Source organism: Rhododendron vialii, chromosome 8a (genome assembly GCF_030253575.1).
Source record: "Rhododendron vialii isolate Sample 1 chromosome 8a, ASM3025357v1".
Lineage (NCBI taxonomy): Eukaryota > Viridiplantae > Streptophyta > Magnoliopsida > Ericales > Ericaceae > Rhododendron > Rhododendron vialii.
The window spans coordinates 3993240-4013718 of NC_080564.1; the positions used below are offsets into that span (position 1 = coordinate 3993240).

The 20479-nt window shown below is 38.2% G+C and overlaps 2 protein-coding genes across 11 annotated transcripts; one reads left to right on the forward strand and one right to left on the reverse strand.

Moving 5' to 3' along the window:
- Nucleotides 1–1173: 1173 nt before the first annotated feature.
- On the forward strand, nt 1174–8135 carry LOC131298432 (uncharacterized). Of its 5 annotated transcripts, none has more exons than XM_058323892.1 (8): nt 1174–1255; nt 1484–1558; nt 1883–2073; nt 2188–2268; nt 2439–2559; nt 5738–6037; nt 7000–7065; nt 7845–8135. In XM_058323892.1, the coding sequence occupies exons 3-8, from the start codon at nt 1883–1885 to the stop codon at nt 7938–7940; spliced, it is 855 nt and encodes a 284-aa protein (XP_058179875.1). In that variant the 5' UTR covers nt 1174–1255; nt 1484–1558; the 3' UTR covers nt 7941–8135. The 5 variants fall into 5 exon arrangements, with proteins under 5 accessions (XP_058179875.1, XP_058179877.1, XP_058179879.1 ...); XM_058323893.1 differs by having other exon boundaries at nt 1190–1255; nt 1387–1558; XM_058323895.1 differs by having other exon boundaries at nt 1190–1255; nt 1387–1558; nt 2202–2268.
- A 3704-nt stretch (nt 8136–11839) lies between these two features.
- LOC131298433 (uncharacterized) lies at nt 11840–19788 on the reverse strand. 6 transcript variants are annotated; one of them, XM_058323898.1, is made up of 15 exons: nt 19477–19788; nt 18113–18207; nt 17887–18000; nt 16457–16561; nt 16173–16244; nt 15524–15636; nt 14944–15078; nt 14731–14799; nt 14298–14385; nt 14100–14171; nt 13908–14008; nt 13620–13737; nt 13075–13134; nt 12374–12484; nt 11840–12248 (listed from the first exon to the last, which is right to left on the reverse strand). In XM_058323898.1, the coding sequence occupies exons 1-15, from the start codon at nt 19571–19573 to the stop codon at nt 12105–12107; spliced, it is 1494 nt and encodes a 497-aa protein (XP_058179881.1). In that variant the 5' UTR covers nt 19574–19788; the 3' UTR covers nt 11840–12104. The 6 variants fall into 6 exon arrangements, with proteins under 6 accessions (XP_058179881.1, XP_058179885.1, XP_058179883.1 ...); XM_058323902.1 differs by having other exon boundaries at nt 18113–18312; nt 19477–19786; XM_058323900.1 differs by lacking the exon at nt 19477–19788 and adding an exon at nt 18584–18865 and having other exon boundaries at nt 11840–12222.
- Nucleotides 19789–20479: the final 691 nt, after the last annotated feature.

Here is a 20479-nt window from a genome sequence, read left to right on the forward strand (position 1 = left end):
TCGGATAATTCGTATGCTGGACGTGGGTCCCGCCGAACCTAGACGATTGTGGAACCTTCCAAAAATATCTACTGATATTTAGGCTGTCCTTTCTTACATTCGAAGTGACATCTCTGAACGATGTGACCCTCCTGACATCAGCCCATGTGGCTCTGAAAGACTAGGGAAGTGGTGTTCACTAACTGGCCCTGCTAGAAAGGCGCCAACCGAGCAGAACGTGACACGTGGAAAGTGTGGCCAACTTGCTCAGCACTTCACCTCTTTGCCTATAAATAGAGAAGCATGACCACTGAGAAAGATATAAAAAAAATCTAGTAAAAAGAACACTTCTCTCTCCTACATATTGTTCTTACTAAACTTCTTCTTCCCATCTACTGACTTGATCATCGGAGTTTCTTCCCGGAGGAACAACCCCCTCCGGTTTTGCAGGTACATCAAGACCGGCCACACCAGAAGGAGCACGAAGAAATCACGCCCCCACAGTTTCTGTCATGCATTTATTTTGTTGCGTTGCTGTGATTGTGATTGAGAAGGAAAAAATGAGGGCCCATAACGAAGGAGGAAGGGAGATCGAGTAGTCCTTATTGCATGTGGAAACTACCTTTGATATGATTAGTTGATATCATTGCAGTGTGTCTTCCCCTATTTCACACCATTTTTTTCGACGAACAAGATCATCACATTATATGTTTATGGAGAGAGAGAGAGAGATATGGAGTAGGTATAAAATGAACAACTTAAAGGCACATATATTCGGTTAGATTGTTGATAATGTTTTGCTGCCTTATTCCGCTTCTATAACAACACAAACTTTAATGGAGAAGGAGGTTTCACATAAATGATCCTAGTCGTTCCTTAATTTTAAAATAAATTTTCGAGCGACCTTAAAAAATTTAGTTTCGTCACAGTAAGTTCTGTCCATGGTGAGTCAAAAGTTAAAGTGTAACAAGTTAAAAGAATTAGAGTACGAATGCAAGATGATGCATGTGTTGCAGGTTTTAACTTCCATCCTAAAAGCTAGGTACCGCAGGACAAGCATTGACAATTCGTTGTTAAATTAAAAGTCCCGGGTTTAAACTGATAAAATTAGAATATATATCTTCGTTTGAAACACGGATTAAATTATAGAGTCTAAAGTGTAATTTGTATGTTATGCTCCTATGTATCAGCCCTAACTAGATACTAACGACCAGAATCCGAACCGCCCCAAAAATCTAGTAATTTCAGCCGAGGAAAGCTCCGGCCACGACAACAGGTAGCTCGCTCGCTCGCTCTCTCTCTCTCTCTCTCTCTCTCTCTCTCTCTCTCTCTCTCTGTGTTTTGTTTGCGAATTCCAGTTTTTTTCGTATTGCTCCCAAGTTAAGACGGCTATAATTTACATTCCAGAGAATCGAAACAATTAGCTGAAAACTCACCATTGGCAACAACACCCATCTAGCTGCTTTGATTTACGTGTAATTTTCTCTCTCTGGTACACCTCTAGGGCCCCGACAGATATCCGGGATTCTGATTTGACGATTTTCGGCAGCGTCCTGATCAGTCACAGACTAATTACAAGGTACTTCATTTTTACTTCCAAACCTAAAATCTTTAATCTTTCATTTTTTTCTCAGTACTTCCTTCATCCCATAAGAATTAAGAATCGTCCGGTTTGCAAAACAAGAACTTAAAAGTAATGCATTATTCATACTTCTTGCCGCGAGGTACTAATTATCAATGAGTTCTTTTAATCTGTCACAAAAAGTTAAAAATTTTCATGGAACAAATGCATTTTTTTTGAAGTTTTTGTTTTGCAGGCCGGGCAATCTTTTTTGGATGGAGGGAGTATTTTTTCCTACGTAAATGGAAGTCCTAAACTTAGTTATATCCTTGGTTGAAACAGATGAGATTGAAAAAGCAGAAACGCCATCGTAGGACTGTGAGGTTCTTCACGACTTGCTTTGGTTTCCGAGAGCCCTTCAAGGTCCTTTGTGATGGAACTTTTATACATCACCTTCTTGTCAATCGTATTGCACCGGCTGATTCTGCACTCTCAAATATCCTTGGTGGTGCTGTCAAAGTATTTACTACCAGGTCTGCATGATTTGTTGACTCTTTTGATGATATGACAACACAAGGTTTTACTTCGCTTTCACTTGATAAAATATGTGATACACGTGCTTTCATTTGTGCCTGCTTTACTTGTAGATGCGTTCTTGCAGAGTTAAAGAGCCTCGGTGAACCCTATTCTGAATCTCTTAAGGCAGCTCGTGAACTCATTACTGCAAGGTCAGTGCTCTCTTTCTCTCTCTCTGGAATACTGACTTGAAACTGAGGATTTTAAAAAGGCAGCCCACTTACCCAATTTGTTTGCAAGTATGTTATGATACCAAATTTTGCTTGATTTAAGGAGGCCTGCTCATGCAATTGTTTTTTTTTTTTTTTTGAGCCATTTTCAGGTGTGACCATGAGAAGAGGAAGAGTGCTGTGGCTTGCATGATGGAAGTCATTGGAGAAAAAAATCCCGAGCATTTCTTTCTTGCTACTCAGGATGCTGATTTGAGGGAGAAGTTACAGGAGGTTTGTGTTTTCAAATAAAATAGAAGATGCATTGTTCCTTTGAGTTGGATATTGATGATTCAGGTTTTTTGGCTTCCTTTGTTTTCAACCAACAAAAACTTGTGAATGAATGTATTTGAATGGATAGTTAGAAATCTTTATCATTTTGGTTAACGGACTTCTTTTGCCAATCCTTATATTGGGTTGAACAATAGCTACTGTTTTTCCATAGGTTCCTCTTGCTTATGCATATGATGATTTTTGTTGTCAAGTGCGTCAAGGTGATACGTTATTGCAAATCATGGAACTGCAGATCAAACTTTGTAAAATCCTGCTGCTTTCAGTATGATCGCCAGTGATAATTCTCTGGATAATGGTGGTGATCGGATAATTTTAGTGGACAATGGAGTACTTTAATAGTTGATGCGGCAGTGATCCATGAGGAACGTTCTAGTTAAGCTCAGAAGAGTAGTTTGAAGTACAGGCGTCACCGCGTCAGTCTTCCATTTGCTGGTAGAAGATGGAGGAGAAAAGAATAGTTTTTTTTTTTTTTTTTTTGATAAGTGCACAAAATTTTATTAGGCTCAAACCAAGAAACAAAGTATAAGGGATAGAATCCCCTTACAAGAAACAACAAAACAGGCAGCCATACTTAACAGCTCTAAACAAGAAAACAAAATCAAAGAACACCCTATAAAAAAAAACTATACAGATTGCATGATCCTATGAGGCAAGCTCCATATCTCACAAATACTCCGATTTTGCAAGGATTGTTTTACATTCCTTCTGGAGCTAAGGAAAGCACGAATCCCATTGGCTATATCTGTTGCCACCTGAGTATGATCCTTCATTTTTGCACAGAAAATACGAGAGTTTCTTTCCTGCCAAAGACCATAAACAGTAGCTGCCAATGTACTCTTCAAACTAACAAATCTGAAAGTATCCCAAGATACATTGCCCTGCAACCAATCAAGGACATCTCCCATATTATTAGGAATGCCAGCCACTCTATTCTTTGACACCAAGTACTGCCAAACACGTGTAGAATATGAACAATCAAAGAACAAGTGATGATGTGATTCCTCCTCATCCTGGCAGAGGCAGCAAAGAGCATCCAAAGCCATACCCCAGTTTCTCAATCTGTCCTTAGTACTCAGTCTGTGAAGAGCTGCCAACCAAAGTATAAAAGACCATCTAGGGACATTATGACTACCCCAAATAACCTTGAATCGAGGCTGAATAGGGAATTTCTCCCGAATAGCTTCCCAAGCAGACTTAATAGTGAAAATACCACTAGGATGAGGCACCCAAATTACTGAATCCACCATCTCAGGGTGTGGAACCAAATTCTGAGGAGTGTGAGAGACGATGGTCTGAATAAGGTGGTTTCTTAATCTAGGCCATCTCCAAGCCCCATTTTCCACTATTGAAGCCACCTTAGCCCTTAAAGATCTGCCAACATTATGCACCACTCTATCCCCAAATCGATCATATAAGGGACCAAGAGGGTGCCAATTATCCCACCACAAGAAGGTCCTTTCTCCATTACCAATCTGATATTTAATGAGGGATTGACCCAACCTTCTAAGGCCAAGCAGCTTTCTCATAGTCCAAGAGGCATCACACGGAACCTCCATAGCCCAAAGACACTGATCTTTAATGATGTATGTGTGCACCCATTTGATCCATAAAGTGTCTGCCTTCATACACAGAGCCCAAAGATGTTTAAGCATGGCAGCCCTATTCCAAACTTTGATCCCCTTGAAACCTAACCCACCTTCCTCCGTAGGACAGCAAAGATGAGTCCATTTTACTTTAGCACCAGAGTGTTTGAGTTCAGGACCAGACCAAAGAAAGGCCATTAAGGTACATTCAGTATCCTTAATCACTTTACCAGGAAGGATAAAAATGGTGCTCCAATAGACTTGAATACTAAACAAGACAGATTGAATAAGAAGGGCTCTACCTCCATAGAATAGTTAGGCACAAAGCATGATGGATATTATGGTAGCTTGTTCGGGGGTGAGACTTCACAGGTCAAAAATTGTTGGGTGGGAGTCGTGGGACTCAATAAGTAAAAGTCCGTCGAAAGGAATATCTTAACAAATCTCCCGAGAAATTTCTCGGGTAGTTTTATACTACATCATCATGAATTGAAAAATATTAGAATGGCTATGGCCTATGGGGTACCAGAGATTGAGAAATATTAGAATGGGAGGGAGGGATGGATTGAAAAAAAGGTATGCTTTTGTTTGAACATAAGAGGAACAAAATTCAAGCTACTCTGTTTTCATCATGCTTGAAGCTTCTTACAATGCTAATGCTACCTAAGTGTCCAGCAATGATGACATAGCCATGGAGTGGTTAGACAAGTTTCATAGGCTTTGGAAGCCTAGACCAAAGGCTAAGGATAGCACGAGCATCGAGAAGGCTTTTTGGTCGAAAAATAAGTGTCCTTGGTAGTTGGTAGTTCAAGGGTCATCTATGGTAGTTTGGTAGTTAAAGGGTCATCATGAATTAAGTGTTTGCATTAATATTCATTGATAGTTATAAGGGTCATCATGTATTTAGTGTTTGCATTAAACACATGCTAGTAGGTTCAATGTACGCATATATCTAGGTTCATCCTCACATCTTTTTGGATGTATTCATAAATTAGGTTCATTTCATTTAGAGTTCTAGGAATTCGATGAGTCTTTCCCATAGATTATAAATTGAGATGTAATCTTTCATTTGGAATAGAGTTGATTAATGAATTGAGTTTTACAAGGTTAAGGCCTTTGTAATTGGGGTTTGGGTTGCAGTCCTTCCTTGCAGAAATCGCCTAACCCTTGCGAGGGTGAAGCACCTCTATCTCTCTTTCTCTCTCGACTTCTTCTCTTCTCTCTTTTTTTCTACTTTGCGCACTTATTCAAGCAATATTCTTATTTCCCCACCCAAACCACCATGATTCCAGCTGTAGGCAGCAATACGCTAAGGGTTCTAAATCTGTCCAACATCAAGCAACCAGACTAGGACATTTATTAGATTATGAATTCATCAGTACGAAATATGAAATTTCATGAAATTGTTGATGGTACTAGTCCCTTCTAGTGTTTTTTGGCTGTGAGATTCATTTCCTCTGTTTTGTGCTCACACTTGTATGCTTGCCAATTTCCACACATACAGATTGTATTTTTAAGGTCATTTTTTCCTGAAGGTACCGGGTGTTGCTCTTATATTTGGTCTGCGGAATGCCTTACTCCTCGAGTCTCCATCTGCATTTCAACGCCAATTTGCTAAATCTACAGAGGAAGGACGCCTGCACATGTCTGAAGCAGAATGTAAGATGTTAAGAACGAAGAGTACGTTAGAAGCAGAGGAAGCAATGAAGTTCGCTGATGCGAATGAAAGTGAAGGAGATCAAAATGGGGGGACCCAGGCAATGAGAAAGGCGAATGATGGAGGAAAGAGAATTGGAGTTAAGGATAAAGTTCAGTTCAAGAGAAAGAAGGCTAAGGTCTGATCCACGATATCATCTTTCTTTTTCCTAGTTGCTCTCTTCATTCGCATTTGGTTGCTTTTGTTTCTTTGCTACCAGGGGTGATTACACTTGAACACCCATTGGGCTTTGCCCGGAAAGCACATCACCCCATGTGCTAGATTGACGGAAGGGCAACATTTCACAATTATAAGTGGGTGGCTAAAGTAGGATTTTCGCAGAATTACAAGAGTTACTGAGTGATTGGCCCGATAAGGTAACTAGGATACAGGTATTGTCCGTATCGGTGATACATGGATCTTGAATGGATTCACACCCAGGAGTATCTGCTGCACGTCCTTCTCAATAGAATTGAGTGACACCCTGTTTGGACTTATTATTCAAAGATAGTCTACAAAATGGATCAAATCACAGGGAAAATAGAGTATCCAAGTGTCTAATTTGAAGGCAGGGGCATGATACATCCTTGCCCTTACCCTTGGGGAAATAGATGGGTCAATGTATCACACTACATTCATGATATAATGCAAAAGGTTATAATTCTATTCAGCTTCCTCTATTGAAAATGTTGATAACTGGATGATGGCATTCTTTCTTTTGCCATTCAAAAGGCTATGTGTAGCTATTGATGAAGTTGATGATCAAATCTTTAAGAGTTGCGAAATGTATGGAGGTATGCACTTTTTAATGTTTTGGTTCTTACTTACTCCATTAACTAAGTCATTACTACAAATTTTCATGAGTTGAAGAAAAGTTTGATGTTGTGTTTATAGTGGACTGACTAAGCCGTTGGAGAAGCAATGTTTGGTCCAATAGTCTCATATTTGTAGGCATGAATCATTGTAAAAGTGGTGATCCTATATTTCATCCCAAGCCAAAGGGAAGGAGAAAAACAAATGGACCAGCAAACTTGCTACTTTTCAATCCTTTATAAGGTGACAGTCCTAACATTCACGGGTTTACTTTCTTGGAATTTGCAGGGTCCAAACCCACTCTCATGTAAGAAGAAAAAGAATCTTGGGCTTCCGACTTTTGTTTCTAAAAGTGTGAGTTATTCGATTTACATTGTTTTTGATTTCTCATTCGATTCAGTCAACCTTCCCTTTTCCAAAATTTTCTTCCCTTTTCCAAAATTTTTATCTTGTTATTGAACATTGAGGGCTATAATATGACATTTGGTGATCCTTGGCCCAATGATGGGTTGTGCTGTTGTAGCATTTCATAGAGGGGCTTCATTGAGATTTTCTTGGGGGTTTTATAGAAGAACTTCTTTCATAATATAAACACACCTTCCATGATAGTACCGGGAAAAAAGGTATTCCGATGCCCAAACCCAGACAAGCGAAATAAAAGAGTAAAATAAAGCTACTGTACTATTCATAGGGTCTAAAAGAAAGGCTTAAGGGCTCTTTTTGATGATCTTGATGGAAGGCTGAAGCATTTCTAAGACCGTGTCTGGACTCCTGACACTAGCCCGAGGAACTTTGGTAATCCTGCAAAAGGTCAGCTTTTGCGCTAATGATAAAATATTCTCCAGTTGGGGTTGATCTGCATAAGTTGTATGCTGAGAACTAGTAGCTTCAATACCAGATGATAGGTAGAAAGGGGCAATTTTGAAATGGGACAATGAATGTGAACTGTGATGTCCAATGATAATGTCCATTATTTAACTGGGAAATGGGCGTGGGAACACGGATCTGTATTCTATCCTCCAAATACTGCTTAATCAGCATATCTGTGGTAGTTAACCATCACAAGTTGAAGAAACGTTCCCTAATGTTTTGGTTCCTCGCCATGCCATTGATGTTTATTGTCCTAAATGCAGGAAAGCAATGATGGCAGTGAAACCGTAAGAAGCAGGAGCAACAAAAAAAGGAAAAGATCACGTAAGGGAAAAAAGCTTGAAGCGACAAATGGTTAGCAGTTCTTGGAATATTTTCTGCTATTCTTGGAAAGGCAGTTAAGTTATGGGATGCAGTCATGGTTTTGAGAATTTTGGTAAACTAGATGTTTTTCCCGTCACTTAGGTGTTAGGTCCAAGGATTATGCCCAGGATGCTATACTTAATTTTGTACGGATTTATCGTAATGAATGAATGAAGGTTTTTTTATTATTATTTTTTATCTAAATGAAAATGAAATAAAAAAGAACAGGAAGCTTGTACTCAAATGTGGTTCAGGATCCATAATCAAATTGATGGGGGAAGGGTCTCCTTAGAGGTTTCTGTCACATCTTGATAATCATGCCCATATTAACACTTGAATCTTAAGAGTTAGGATTAATGACAGCCACGGGGGGAACCAGGACCGCCTGTGCCTTTAATTTGGAAGATATTATATTTGCTTACTAGAAAAGAACTTCCCATCGGAGAGAGCCATTGAAGGTGGCATGGCATGGGAAGGGACGTGGATGGTTCTTGCCTAGAAGTTCGAGTATTACAGCCTTAGGTGCATATTCCCCTTCTAGTGCAGCAGGTCTCTCTCTCTCTCTCTCTCTCTCTCTCTCTCTCTCTCTCACACACGCACACACACGCACATGCACACAGGGATGAGAATCTCGCCCTAAACCGGTAGATATCTGAACCGATTTGAAACAATGGGGAAGATTTTTACCCAATTTTTAAATCAGGGGTTTGGTTTTGATTTTTAATATGAAAAAATGAGTGGGTTTCGGTTCGGGTTTGGTTTTATACACTATCAGCACCAAAATCCAAACCCGAACTGTAATATATTCTCACAAATGCACATATGTATATGTGCATAAAATAATGCACACACACATGGCACCAAGTATATATGTGTGTCTATGCACACTTAACCACGTTCGGGGAAAGATTAACCTGTTGCCAAATGCCAACCCTACAGGTCTCTCTATATCTCTCTCTCTCTCTCTCTAATCTTTCAATTTTTTTTTTTTTTGATCCGCACTCTAATCTTTCAATTCACTGTTGTGTTTTTCTTCTCTGGGTTAACGTTGTTGAATACAGTTTAGAATGTCACAAATTTTGTTCCATCTGGGACACTTCAGCTGGAAAAACCAAAACAGTTCATGCCTCTAGATTTGTGGCTTCTTTTGGCTCATTTGGGTACTCCTTCACTGGTCCTCTTCAGTCAATTTGAGACATATTTCTTTATTTCTTCTGTCACTTCATAATACATTTCGGACTTTGGAATCATCTTATATACTGATCGAAACTAGGAATCCTTCTTTTATCTTTCTTCTTTTGTTTTGGTTTCTCTTATTTCCTTATTTCAGCCATGATTTTGTTTGCAAGTTTAGAGAACCCTTGCAATGCCATCTCTACACCATCGCTACAATTCAGATCTATACCGATAGTCACCCCTGCATGAGAAATGGGCTGTGGAGTAAACGTGTCCAATTTTCAGAGTTATTTCAGGTTTTCACTTGAATCCTTCTTGTATCTCAGTAGATGTATTTTTTGGGGTAGTGAGTCTAGTGACTACATTAATGAGGGGAGAAGGCAAGGCGTGTTTCAAAAAAAAGGGCGCACCTGGTTTACGAAGCTCCTGCATATGGAGAGTTTGGAGTGGAGGAAGATTGATGTATGTAGTCTTACCCTTACCTTTACCTGCAGAGATACTCCTTTCGTGATCCGAATCCGTGCTAGGTCCGCCTTCTAATGTTAGGTCTGTATGAAATGGAAATCATCCTTCTAATTTCAAGTCGTCTTGAAGACCCAGAAAAAGGAGCTATTATTTGATGGTTATGATGCGTGACTTGACGCTTCAACTTTCTCAATATGTAATAACTACTTTACATATTTGTGTGAGGTGTTACTCGTGCACTTAGTCGCGGAGGCCGCTACTTTTCTTTCATTCTATCTTCCATTCTAAGATATGGATCTTGAGTGTTTAGCCTACGATTCCTTACGACATTGATTCTGGCTATAAATTAAAAATTATTGGTATAGCTGTTATGGAAGTAGAACGATTAGAACCTGAGAGATTGTCAAGAATGAGATCTATTCAATGTCGCACCTTTATTCGAATCTTTTATTCGCGTCATGTTTTATTGTTATTCGTATTTCGTCATAAAATAAGATGAGTCCAAGATTTTTTACGACTCGGGTACAAGAATCGCAAGATGTGTTTTTCTTATTATACGTAGTTTTTTGGTAACTAGAACCGCAAGGTGTTTGTCAAATCAAGGAAACTCATTTGTGAACTTCGTCCATTTATAAAATCAGTGCGAGTAATTCTGTATTATTAGATATCATAAGTAAAGATAGCCAAATCCATTCCAAGTTATTACACTTGAAACGGATTTGACTATCTCTAGAATAAATAAGGCGTGTGAATGGTGCCTCACCCGGAAGTGACCGAGGAACTGTATTTTGGAGCAAGGAAGGGCGAGACTGATGCATCAGCTCAAGGCAACCTAGATTATAGTATCATTGTTACCAATATGACATTTTGTGTGCGTGATGAAAGTTGAAATTTTGTGTCTTCCGCTTTGATCGTATTGAATATTTGATGACCAAGTCTTTGCCATTGTCATGGTGATTCCCTCTCGCGTGCGTGTTGTGGATGTACTAGTAAGGTGAGGTGTAAGTTCCTTATTTATGGTTGGCTAATTCCGTGACGTTTCTTTGTAATTGAAATACTTTGTCATTGCTAGTTAGTTGTTTTACTGTTGGAGTTGGAGTCTAGCTAGTAAGCAGAGCCTAAGCCATAGCGGATTGAAGATTCAGAACAATGAGAGAATTCAGATGCAACAAGGTTAAATAGGTCGCTCAAGCAACATGGAAGGACCGCTTGAGTGAGCTGCCCATATTCTAAATAGGTCGCTCAAGCAACCTGGAAGGACCGCTCAAGTGAGCTGCCCATGTTCGTATTCCAGCGAACTTCAGAGAGTATCAAAAGTTGGCTCAAGCGAGCTTTGGAGACCGCTCGAGCGAGCCATGCCAGGTCAGAAAATCTATTTAAAGCGTGTTATTCATTCAGAATGATGCCCTGCGCAGCCACAGCGTTTCTAGAGGGAGAAAAAGTTCGTGAGCTCTATAGAAACACTTGTGGGTCGATTCCTTGAGAGATTCGACGAGGTCATAGAACCTATATGCTGACATACTCTCTCTCAAAAGGTAGTCTGTTCATCTTCTACATATGGAGGAGTTCTTTGAAGGAGTTTAAAGGCAATTGGAGGTTGATCTAAAGGAGGAGTCCTGCGTCTAGATCAAAATCGAGGAGTCGAATACGAAGGAGCATCTATTAGAACAGTTCATGAGTGGTCAGCAAAGAGGTTCTTAGCCAATATCAAGGAGTCATAGCGTGGTTGTAAGAAACTCTTTATTTTTCACGTTTTGCGTATAGTGCTTTCTTCCCTCCCGTGATTTTCTCTCAATCTTGGGGTTTACCACATATATGTGTGTATCATGCTTGCTTCTCCATTTATTGCATTAAGTATCTAGCATAATCACATAGATTAGGGTTTTTCTTCCCTCCCGTGATTTTTTTTTCTGTCTTGGGGTTTGCCACGTATGTGTGTGTATCATGCTTGCTTCTCCATTTACTGCATTAATTATCTAGCATAATCACATAGATTAGGGTTTGATTAAATTAGTTGGTTAATTTAATTTCTTCACTATAGTAGTAAATCGCAAGGCGATCCAATCTTCGTTTTTTCAAGAAGCACAGACTGCAAAGAGTAAAAAATAACTAGTACTAACAGCGGCAGGACCGGCTTGGGTATATCTTGACGATGTAGCTGTATCGGGACAGGACAGGACAGGAGCTCTTATCATACGTTAGATAAGTGTGACCCCACAATTCTGCTAAGATATCATAAAACCTCCAAATCATCTTGAGAAACAAATAAAATCTCTAGGGTTTAAGCATTACGCTGATAAAAATAGAGTAAGAATCCAAAAAAATCTATTCTGGTGATCCGGAGGTATCTTCGTGATCTAACTTGTGTAAAATTTCCTATTAGTTGAGAAAAAACGAATTGGGTTTCTTACCCCTACCCTTTTTCTCCTCTCGGGGATGTGAACAAAATCCCCGTGTAAGGTGTCGGTCTGGTTCAAGGAAGAACTCGGGAGTTAGATTCTCTAATCGGTACTACTCCATTACATGAAGCAGTCCGAGGTTTGCATGCCATGTCTAGGAGTAGCAGCACCCTGTCTAGCTTTGAGGACAATCTCCTCTGTGGTGGTTCCGATGATGTCATTAGCGCTCTTCAAATCACTGCAATCATACCTTCCATTAGCATCCTGATCACGAAATTACAGGTCAAAAAGGAGTCATAAGCACAGTTGTTATGGAAATCTGATTGGGAATTTAAAATTTGGTGGCAAAAATTACGGTCATTAGACTCATTATGTGAATCATGTCTAACCTGTGTAACAATGCCTAATTTCTCCAACTTTTGAACTGCATCGTCCACGTCAAAATTACATGTCACACCAAATTCCTGTTTAATTAGCTCCTCGCACCGCTTGTCAAGATCCTGTTTCAGACCATCAAAACGACATTTGAGTAATGCTACAAAATTGCAAAAGTTACAAAAGAAAATAGGACATGTCTTCAACTTTTGAAAACCATTATAGTGGTCTAGTTAAGGTTTTTTTTCCCTCAATTATTTTGGTTTTTACTCCGAGATTTTGGTGAAAATTTAGTTATATCCCCTAAAATTTCTTTGAAAATGAAAGTTTAATTAACTTGTTTTTTTAAGGTGGACAATTGCAGTTGGAGCTAAGTTGGGAGATCAAGGATATTATATGAAACACCATAAAAAGCAAAAGTCAAGTGGTGAACCAATTTTTTCTTCAAAGTGGTGGCAAACCAAAACTCTTGAACTTAGTGATCAATCCCTCGAATCTTGTACTTGAAATGCAGTGAAGCTCTTTGTTGTTAAAACAAAATTTCTATTGGTAGAATTGATAGTTTGATACTATACTTCACACGTTTGTTACGAATGTTTGGGTCACATATGCTTTGCACCCAAGACGTAAAATCCCGTATCCGTCTCCCCACAACATGAGGGACAAGACATAGTGAAGTTGAGGTGAATTAGAAAAGAATGAACCTTATGCATACCTGCCTAGTCGCTTTACCCTGTTCCATCAATATAAAGAATGAAATGATGACCTCTTTTACCTGCACAGTCAAATGATATGATTTTGTAAACATGTGAAAGCACGTCATTCCTTCCATCAAAGTTGAGGGACTAGTGATTATCCAATAACTGGCACTGATATCAGAAACAGAGCAAGTTATCCAATAACCCAAAAAAGAAAGAACTTAGGCACGAATTCTGTAGGGTATGGCTTTGCGTTATAGATAATATCACCAAAAAGCGTCCTGTATGGATCAAAAGTAATTGTCAACCAAGCAAAATTATCTCAAAGTTTCTATTTTTTCATGTTATTACCGTGGGGTTGTAGAAGATCTGATTAGAATTTCATCAATTACTTGAACACACATAACAAAGTGGTCAAAAGCTGTAACTACTCGGTTTGAACACCTACCCATCTACTGGAATGGCTATACGATTCTCATAGTTTTAGGGGGAAAAGTATTCCTAAGTGTCCATAGAAGATTAGCTCAGAGAAGGCACAAATTTATAGCAACAGACTACATACTTCCTGTTGAATCACTTCATCACACAAGTGAAGAAGAGTGCCTCTTCCACTATCGAGCTGGCTTTCATACATGGATCGCGTGATCAAGTTCTGATACGCAGTAAAGTTTTGCTGAAACCTGAAAGTGGTTGAGAAAACTTGGGCATGTTAGTAACTCATTTCAATGCAGACTTCAAAATCGAGAAACAGCCCAACTTTTGTAAACTCTAATCAAAACTGGTACGCATGTTGACCAAGTGAAATACATATCGTAAGGCACCAGAGAAGGAAGAAAGAAATACACTTAACGAGAAGTATGTCTTTGCACAAAAGCCAATTACAGCAGAGAGGATTGGAGCAAGAACTTTTATATTAGGTTTAGACTTATTAAGTGAGCCGACGACAGTGACCTGTAAAAAAAGACATGGTGGATATCAGGGTTATGATTGAAAACCAAACTGCAGTTAGCTCACAGAAATTTCTGGATACAACTTAACTGACCAGACCAATGATGGCAGAGACAAGGAACTTCACCCAATCCATTGGAGTTAAACTCGGATTTTTCTTTTCAGGCTGCATAAGGAGACAGTATAAACAATACATCTTAGCATAATATAGGCGAGAGGGAGGGAAAAAAAACTACTTTGGAAAAGGAGGCCAGAGAAGTTTGAACTGACAGAGGGAAGCAAATGAACTAACAAGAACTATGTCCATATCAGCCATTGGAATCTTTTTGAAATGCCTCACATAAATTCCCCTATCCGATTCTTTTTTTGATTTGGCCCGCCTGCAGAGTCGTTGGTATGTTTAATGTCAATGAATTGTTTTCCAATATCTTTGGCACATGTGAGGTAACATAAGAAACATTGCTCTCCAATGCAATTAATTTGCCCTCAAAATGTTTTCAGGTTCCTTCAATGAAGAAGCCAACTCTACCAGCACAAAGAAACAAGAAACTTGAAAAGAGGAATGCCTGAACTATTTTGAGATAATATTGGGTGCAAATATGATGAGTGATTATAGATAATATTCTTTTCAAATATGATAGTCCTAATCACTGTCAAAAAAAGTATGATGGTTCTAAACAATATCTAGAATCATACTTCAAGATATAAGATGAAACATCATCTACCTGTAAACAACAATGATTCTTTCAAACGTTGGTTCTTGGATAGTGATCTTGCTCACCAATTTACTGATACTGTGGGCAACCAATAAGAATGTTAAAAACTAGTACTAGCAGTGACCGATTCTGGGCAGGCAACTTGAAGAAAATGAAGACTCATGGAAGGTTTCAACACTCAATTGTCAAGTATTTTAACAATATCTCGAAAAAACAGATAACCTGAGTTTCATGTTTTCTATACGGATACGTTCAACAAATAGGTCATCTTGCTCTGTGTCAGTGATAATTTCATCGGGTCCCTGTGTATCTTTACCAAATCGTGCATACGACTTTCTATATAAAAGACGTTTGAGCCTGCAAAGGAAAAGAAAACCATGCGCTTGTGAATTAATTTTGAAGCTTGGATGTACTTACATCATGAATCAAACTCGCTAATCTGGAAACTTAACCAATCAAGGAACATAACTGGCATTCCTTTGGACAAAGCTATACTATCTGTACTGCTAATTCAGTTCTCGATAACCATTAAGAAAACATAATGGAAGTTTCCGAAGGTTATCACCATGAAAAAGGTGACATTTCATGGGTTTTAGTTGTTCTAGCCAATAGTGATTCATGTAATTAATGAGCACCTTAAAGTCTTCACTCCAATAATTTCCCAAAGAATGAAATTGGCTGATATTCTGACGATACTTGGTATAGATATCATTATGGAGAAGTTGATCGTTGAAATGATTATTAATACAACAAAAGTACAAGCTATCACAAAATCATGAAGTGCAGCCAATTTACTGCTTACCCTGTCATCCTCAAAAAGCATCTCCATAAACGTGCAAGGATTGTATTTATTTTATGTTTGAAAAAGTAGCCAGTTGTATGATGAAGCCCAAAGCCCCTTCTGAAGATTATGTACTGCAAGTAAATGCAGATCTAAATTAGTTTTGCGATAGAATGCATGACGGAAAAATGAACATAATTTTAAGAGTTCTGGTGTCATTGTATATTCAATTGAACTTTATCTACTAGACATTTGTTGTTGAATCATTAATGGCTCAAAACAACGACGAGGTCATGTTCATAGCTCTACTCAACTTTATAAGCTACTACTTTAGTTTGAAAACGCAAAATGTCGTACAAGACATACAAAATGCATGTAATGGTTGAACCTAAAAATATTTTACCCAAATCTGTGTCATATCACGTAGAAAGTAGAGAGACAGGATGATTCATCTTGCGAACTCCAGAATTATGTAAGTAGTGAATAAATAGACTCACAGTACAGACACTAAACAAAGCATTCAATACAACCATGACAAAAAAAATGCCCACATTTCATATGCCATGCCTGAATTAAGAGATAACAACAGATTTCATGGGTACATTTAGAAAGTAACTAGCATAACTAGACTACCAATCAACCTGCAATCTTCTAAGATTTAAATCACTACCTTGTCAGCAAAGGCTGGAAGATTTTCATGAGGATGCTTCATAAAATACTTCTGCAAAAGCTTTTTGTCAATCTACGTTCAGAAAAGACAAAATACGGTATCAGATTATCAGTATATGTGAAAAGCACTCTAAATCCGGAGCAATATCAAAAAAATCTCTACACGTGCCATGCGTGTCCATACAGACATGCTACAGTGAGAAATGTTTACCTAGATACATTTATCTGCTACATACCTTAGATTCATCAACTTTGTTTACCTAGATACATTTATCTGCTACATACCTTAGATTCATCAACTTTGATAGGAAGAGTAAGCAAATATTGGGCAGAAGCTGCAAGATTAATTTCTTCGTCAGTTGTCATCTTGAAATTGCTCTTGTCCATTATCTACATGAAAGAAACAATGAAAAAATGAGGAAGTATTCTCTACAAGTATACGTCGAAGGTAACAAATATGAAACTAGAAGATATAATTCTGGCACTACAAAGTCGTGGGAGTAACATACTAAAAGATTCTATTAGTCTTGCAAACCATAAGGTGTATTAAGTACTAAGTAGGACATAAATCCAAGTAAAGGGTAGAGGAATATCTTTAAGTAGCCAATTATGAAGGAAAAGGCAAGAATCCACCTTTAAAATGATGTTAAACCAATACTAGCTAATAACTATTGTATACCTTCAAGCAGAAAAATCTATCTACTAAAGAAATGAAATACAGTAGGAGTGATCATGGTCCAGATTGGTTCGGTTTTGTAGTGAACCAAAAACTAAACCAATACCTATGGATTATAAATTTTGAGAACCAAACCAATCCATAAAATTCATAAAACCTAACCAATCGAGACCTTTAAGATACGGATCGGTTTAGGTTTTGAATCACGGTTTGCTTAAAGTTAAAATATAAATTTTATACACGATTTGAAGTATTCAAAATGGCATAGATAAGTAAAACCAAAACTTATATTTAAACTTAAATTTCTATTGAAATCACCAAAACTCATCAAAATCAACCATCACCAAAACTCGTGAACTAATAGAATTTTAGAGCAATTACTATTCGCAGTAAAGGAATGTAGCGATGAAGTGGAGTACTAAATTAGAAAGTCAATTCATCATGGCATAACCTATGTTTATTGGTGTATCTATATTAAATTAAAAAATAGATAAATGCATATATACGGTCCGGATCGGTTTGGAACTGCAACCGTTAATGTAAATCCACAAACCAAACCATATAACTCGGTTTTGAATTTTTTAAAACCCAGACAAAACCACACTACTTAAAAACCAAACAAAATAATTCGGTTTGGATTGGTTTGGAATGGATTCACGGTTTAACGGATTATTTGCTCACCCCTAAAATCCAGGGTGGGGATACATAAATTTCTATATGAAAAGAACCCTTAGAAACAAAAGAAAATCATGGAGTTGGCTTGGTCCTTTGCTTTTAGAGAAGGACACGCTGCTTGCCACTTGTGGTGTATGAAGAAGATACCCCTCAATTTCATATCCAGTATAGATCACTAGATAAAAACATAGATAACAATTAAACTGCAAAATGAGCCAAGTTACAGTTCAAACCCAAGCCCTTATATGCCGAGGGGGGTTAATGATTTGCTCTTAACGATTTTCAAGGGAATTAACAACCAATTAACAATTTAATCAACCAGGAATAACAGACATATGTCTAATAAAATGCCGGGGGGAATGACCTGGAATATGTATGTAAGGAAGTTTTGTTCAAGAATATCAATTTCCTCAGGAGTATAGTTCTGCTGCTCCAATTTCTCTGCCCCATGGATAGGGTCAAAGAGAGAGTACAAGTGCTACATATACAAAGTATAGGGAAATTAGATTAACAAATTGAGCTAAACATTAGGATTACCTATCGGCTATCCGGTAATAAGTATTCGAGATAACAAGAAAACTTGTATTTACCATCAAATCTTCAAATTGCAGTAGATACCAAGCTCGAATTGTGTACTCGATTCTCTTGCAAAGCTTCAAAAATTCATCCCGGTCTGATTTATCTTCTGCAAAGCATGCAAAATGTCAAGCAATGGATGTTGGTACTCATCTTGAGCTAACTTCCCCTCCTTCAGTGGGTAAAAGGATAACCATAATCAACCACTCCATTACTGCTTGTAAGATAAGGTGCTAGTATCTCATTCACACGTGAATCAGAAGTATCACTTAGATGACATGTTATTACAGCAGAAACCACATGACAAGTCAATTTCCTGAATCCTGACATCTACGTACAAACACAATCTTTACCACCATTGTCACATCCCCACTCTCCCATGTGTAAATAAAATACAAAAAACAACCATAAAACATTTGTAACGGCAGCAAAAGACTATTGGACGATTGAGGACAAAGTGTCACAGTACTGACTAGAGTTACTACTGCTTAAACAAGGGCATCTTAGTAGACTCATGAAGGTATTTTGGAGTCTTTGACTGATGGTTGTTGGGAATCTGAAAACAAAATGAGACCTGTGAATGTCTTGGTTTTGATTTGTAAGTAGCTTGCGATTCGTAGGTTGGGATTCAGAAAACTGAATGAGAGTTGTGGTTCTCTTGGTTTTTGTTCTGTACATAGCTTGCTATTCACAGATATGCCTTGTCATGTGCCCCTTGTTCTATATTTGTGAAATCAGAAATGTGATGGTGATATCAGCTAAAACACAGTGCTAGCCATAAAATAGTATACCTGCAAATCTTGTTTGGATGCAGGTCTATATTTCTCGCATTGTTTGGATGACCTGGGTTATGGGTGCTCGTGTAAGAAATTTTTTCATTTTATCTTTGTTTCTAACACATCACGTTACTTACCCAAAACCAACACATGAAAGGAGAAATGCTACACACAGACGAAAGTGCTTACATCCAGATATGATGTGTCCAGAACCGTCTGAAGCATGTGGGGCTCACACAGTAAATGTGGGGCTCATACACATCGAACAGTTCAGATGTGACCGGAGAGATTTGTCCGGACCTGTGCACATTGGTTTGTGTCTATAGCTTTTTTTTAAAGGCAAAACATGAACCCCAAACACAAGAAAAAAAAACCAAATGCAGCCAAATGTTTTTTTACCAATAGGATTCGCTTCTCCAAATTGAGGAGGGAAAAAAGTGAGACCCAATTAACAATAAGGGCTATTACATATGGCCAAAAGATTAACCTGCCTCAATTTCAACAAAAAATGTTAATACCAGAGCAGAGAAACATACAAATTATATGTTTATACATATATGTTTGTGTGAGGGAAGGGGATAGATCTGGGTTGAGTTAATTACCGATGGAAGTGGCCAAAGCCATGATAAGCTTGTGTTTAAGAATTGGGATAACGGATTCTGGCTCCAATCTGATGACTTCTTTTTTCTTTCTCCCCATTCTCTGAGAAAATAGCAATGAACCCAACCAACATATGACAGAGCAAAGGGAACAACTACCATCTCTCTCTCTCTCTCTCTCTCTCTCTCTCTCTCTCTCTCTCTCTCTCTCGCCTTAAAATAGTACTCGTAAGTCGCAGCTGTAATCCGAGTTTGATGACCCGTCTCTCATATTCGGCTCAAAAAGAGTACGCAGGTTTGCGCTCGCTCTCTCTCTCTCTCTCTCTCTCTCTCTCTGAAATCAGCTCTATGCTTTCCCCGGTCGCTCCGGCGGGAACATCTTTTCCCAAGTCGTACCTGTTTTGCCTTTGTTTTTCTTCTCTCTTCCCCTTGCTTTACTATAACTGGTGAGAATGTGATTACGTGAGAATGTTACTCCCTCCGTCCCATAATGTTTGGCATTTTCAGGAATGCGTGCCATTTTTAAATTGCATATATCTTTCAATCCATAATGTTTTAGGCAATTTTTTGAACTTTGTATGATAGAACAAATTAAACTCTATCAAACAAGATCCATATTGCTTATAAAAAAATATTATGGATTAAAAGATATTGTTAATTTTTTCATAAGGCTGGAATAGTGAAAGTGCCAAACATTATGGGACGGAGAGAGTATAAAAGAATAAGAAAACATGAGTTTTCATTAAGAAATTGATTTCTACCCGCTCCTACTTAATGAAAACACTCTTTTTTTTCTATCTTTTAGCAGGTGAATTTACAAAACAATCCCTGCATGCATACACTTTTTACAAATTTCAACTACTGTTCAGCAAATTCATCCGCTAAGAGCATCTCCAACCCATACTCCATTTCTTCATTTTGGAGGAAAAATATTCTCCAACCCATCCTCTAAAACTCTCCTCCATTTGGGAGGATGAATTTTGATCCTCTAAATATAGAGGATGAA

What these genes read in the sequence shown, in the direction of transcription:
- LOC131298432 (XM_058323892.1), top strand. Translation starts at nt 1,883, where the DNA reads ATGAGATTGAAAAAGCAGAAACGCCATCGTAGGACTGTGAGGTTCTTC. An exon ending in TCAAGAGAAAGAAGGCTAAG is followed by an intron (nt 6,038 to 6,999) that starts GTCTGATCCACG and finishes TGGAATTTGCAG; the next exon opens with GGTCCAAACCCACTCTCATG. An exon ending in CGACTTTTGTTTCTAAAAGT is followed by an intron (nt 7,066 to 7,844) that starts GTGAGTTATTCG and finishes TCCTAAATGCAG; the next exon opens with GAAAGCAATGATGGCAGTGA.
- LOC131298433 (XM_058323897.1), bottom strand. Translation starts at nt 18,776, where the DNA reads ATGTACAGAACAAAAACCAAGAGAACCACAACTCTCATTCAGTTTTCT. An exon ending in ATGAAGTGATTCAACAGGAA is followed by an intron (nt 13,135 to 13,619) that starts GTATGTAGTCTG and finishes TTGACTGTGCAG; the next exon opens with GTAAAAGAGGTCATCATTTC. An exon ending in AATTAGGCATTGTTACACAG is followed by an intron (nt 12,249 to 12,373) that starts GTTAGACATGAT and finishes TTTCGTGATCAG; the next exon opens with GATGCTAATGGAAGGTATGA.